The sequence below is a fragment of the Aethalodelphis obliquidens genome, unplaced genomic scaffold (genome assembly GCF_003676395.1).
Source record: "Aethalodelphis obliquidens isolate GAN/ISIS:26980383/991018 unplaced genomic scaffold, ASM367639v1 scaffold4609, whole genome shotgun sequence".
In the NCBI taxonomy this organism is placed as follows: Eukaryota; Metazoa; Chordata; class Mammalia; order Artiodactyla; family Delphinidae; genus Aethalodelphis; species Aethalodelphis obliquidens.
The window spans coordinates 190-1,238 of record NW_020842511.1 but is presented as its reverse complement, the minus strand read 5'-3'; the positions used below and the strand labels follow the sequence as shown (position 1 = coordinate 1,238).

Sequence of the window (1,049 nt, the reverse complement as noted above, 5' to 3'; positions counted from 1 at the left end):
CTGAGGGTCGGAGTTGGAGTCCCAGTTGAAGTGGTGGTGGGTGTTGTGGGTGGGATCTCTGTAGTGGTCGGAGTTGGAGTCTCTGTTAAGGTTGTGGTGGGGGTCGCAGTTGGAGTCCCAGTTGAAGTGGTGATGGATGTTGTGGCTGGGGTCTCTGTAGTGATCGGAGTTGGAATCTCTGTTGTGGTTGTGATGGGGGTCGCAGTTGGAGTCCCAGTTGAAGTGGTGGTGGGTGTTGTGGTTGGGGTCTCTGTAGTGATCGGAGTTGGAATCTCTGTTGTGGTTGTGATGGGGGTTGGAGTTGGAGTCCCAGTTGAAGTGGTGGTGGGTGTTGTGGTTGCGGTCTCTGTAGTGGGTGGAGTTGGAATCTCTGTTGATGTTGTGCTGGGTGTCGGAGTTGGAGTCCCAGTTGAAGTGGTGGTGGGTGTTGTGGTTGGGGTCTCCATACTGGTTGGGGTTGGAATCTCTGTTGTGGTTGTCGTGGGGGTCGGAGTTGGAGTCCCAGTTGAAGTGGTGGTGGGTGTTGTGGTTGCGGTCTCCGTAGTGGTCGGAGTTGGAATCTCTGTTGTGGTTGTGCTGTGGGTCGTGGTTGGAGTCCCAGTTGAAGTAGTGGTGGGTGCTGTGGTCAGGGTCCCTGTAGTGGTCGGGGTTGGAATCTCTGTTGTGGTTGTGGTGGGAGTTGGAGTTGGAATCCCAGTTGAAGCGGTGGTAGGTGCTGTGGATGGGGTCTCACTAGTGGCTGGACTTGGAATCCCTATTGTGGTTGTGATGGGAGTTGGAGTTGCAGTCCCAGTTGAAGTGGTGGTGGGTGTTGTGGTTAGGGTCTCTGTAGTGCTTGGAGTCTCTGTTGTGGTTGTGCTGAGGGTCGGAGTTGGAGGTCCAGTTGAAGTGGTGGTGGGTGTTGTGTGTGGGATCTCTGTAGTGGTCGGAGTTGGAGTCTCTGTTAAGGTTGTGGTGGGGGTCGCAGTTGGAGTCCCAGTTGAAGTGGTGGTGGGTGTCCCAGTTGGGGTCTCTGTAGTGCTTGGAGTCTCTGTTGTGGTTGTGCTGAG

At 55.0% G+C, this 1,049-nt stretch overlaps 1 protein-coding gene across 1 annotated transcript; it reads right to left on the bottom strand.

Moving 5' to 3' along the window:
- Nucleotides 1-107: 107 nt before the first annotated feature.
- Nucleotides 108-1,044, bottom strand: LOC113617260 (histidine-rich glycoprotein-like; the record flags this gene model as incomplete). The annotated part of the gene is made up of 2 exons (XM_027100492.1): nt 108-715; nt 836-1,044. Coding segments are annotated over 2 exons (817 nt in total), but the record flags the coding sequence as incomplete, so codon positions are not given.
- Between the last annotated feature and the right edge of the window lie 5 nt (nt 1,045-1,049).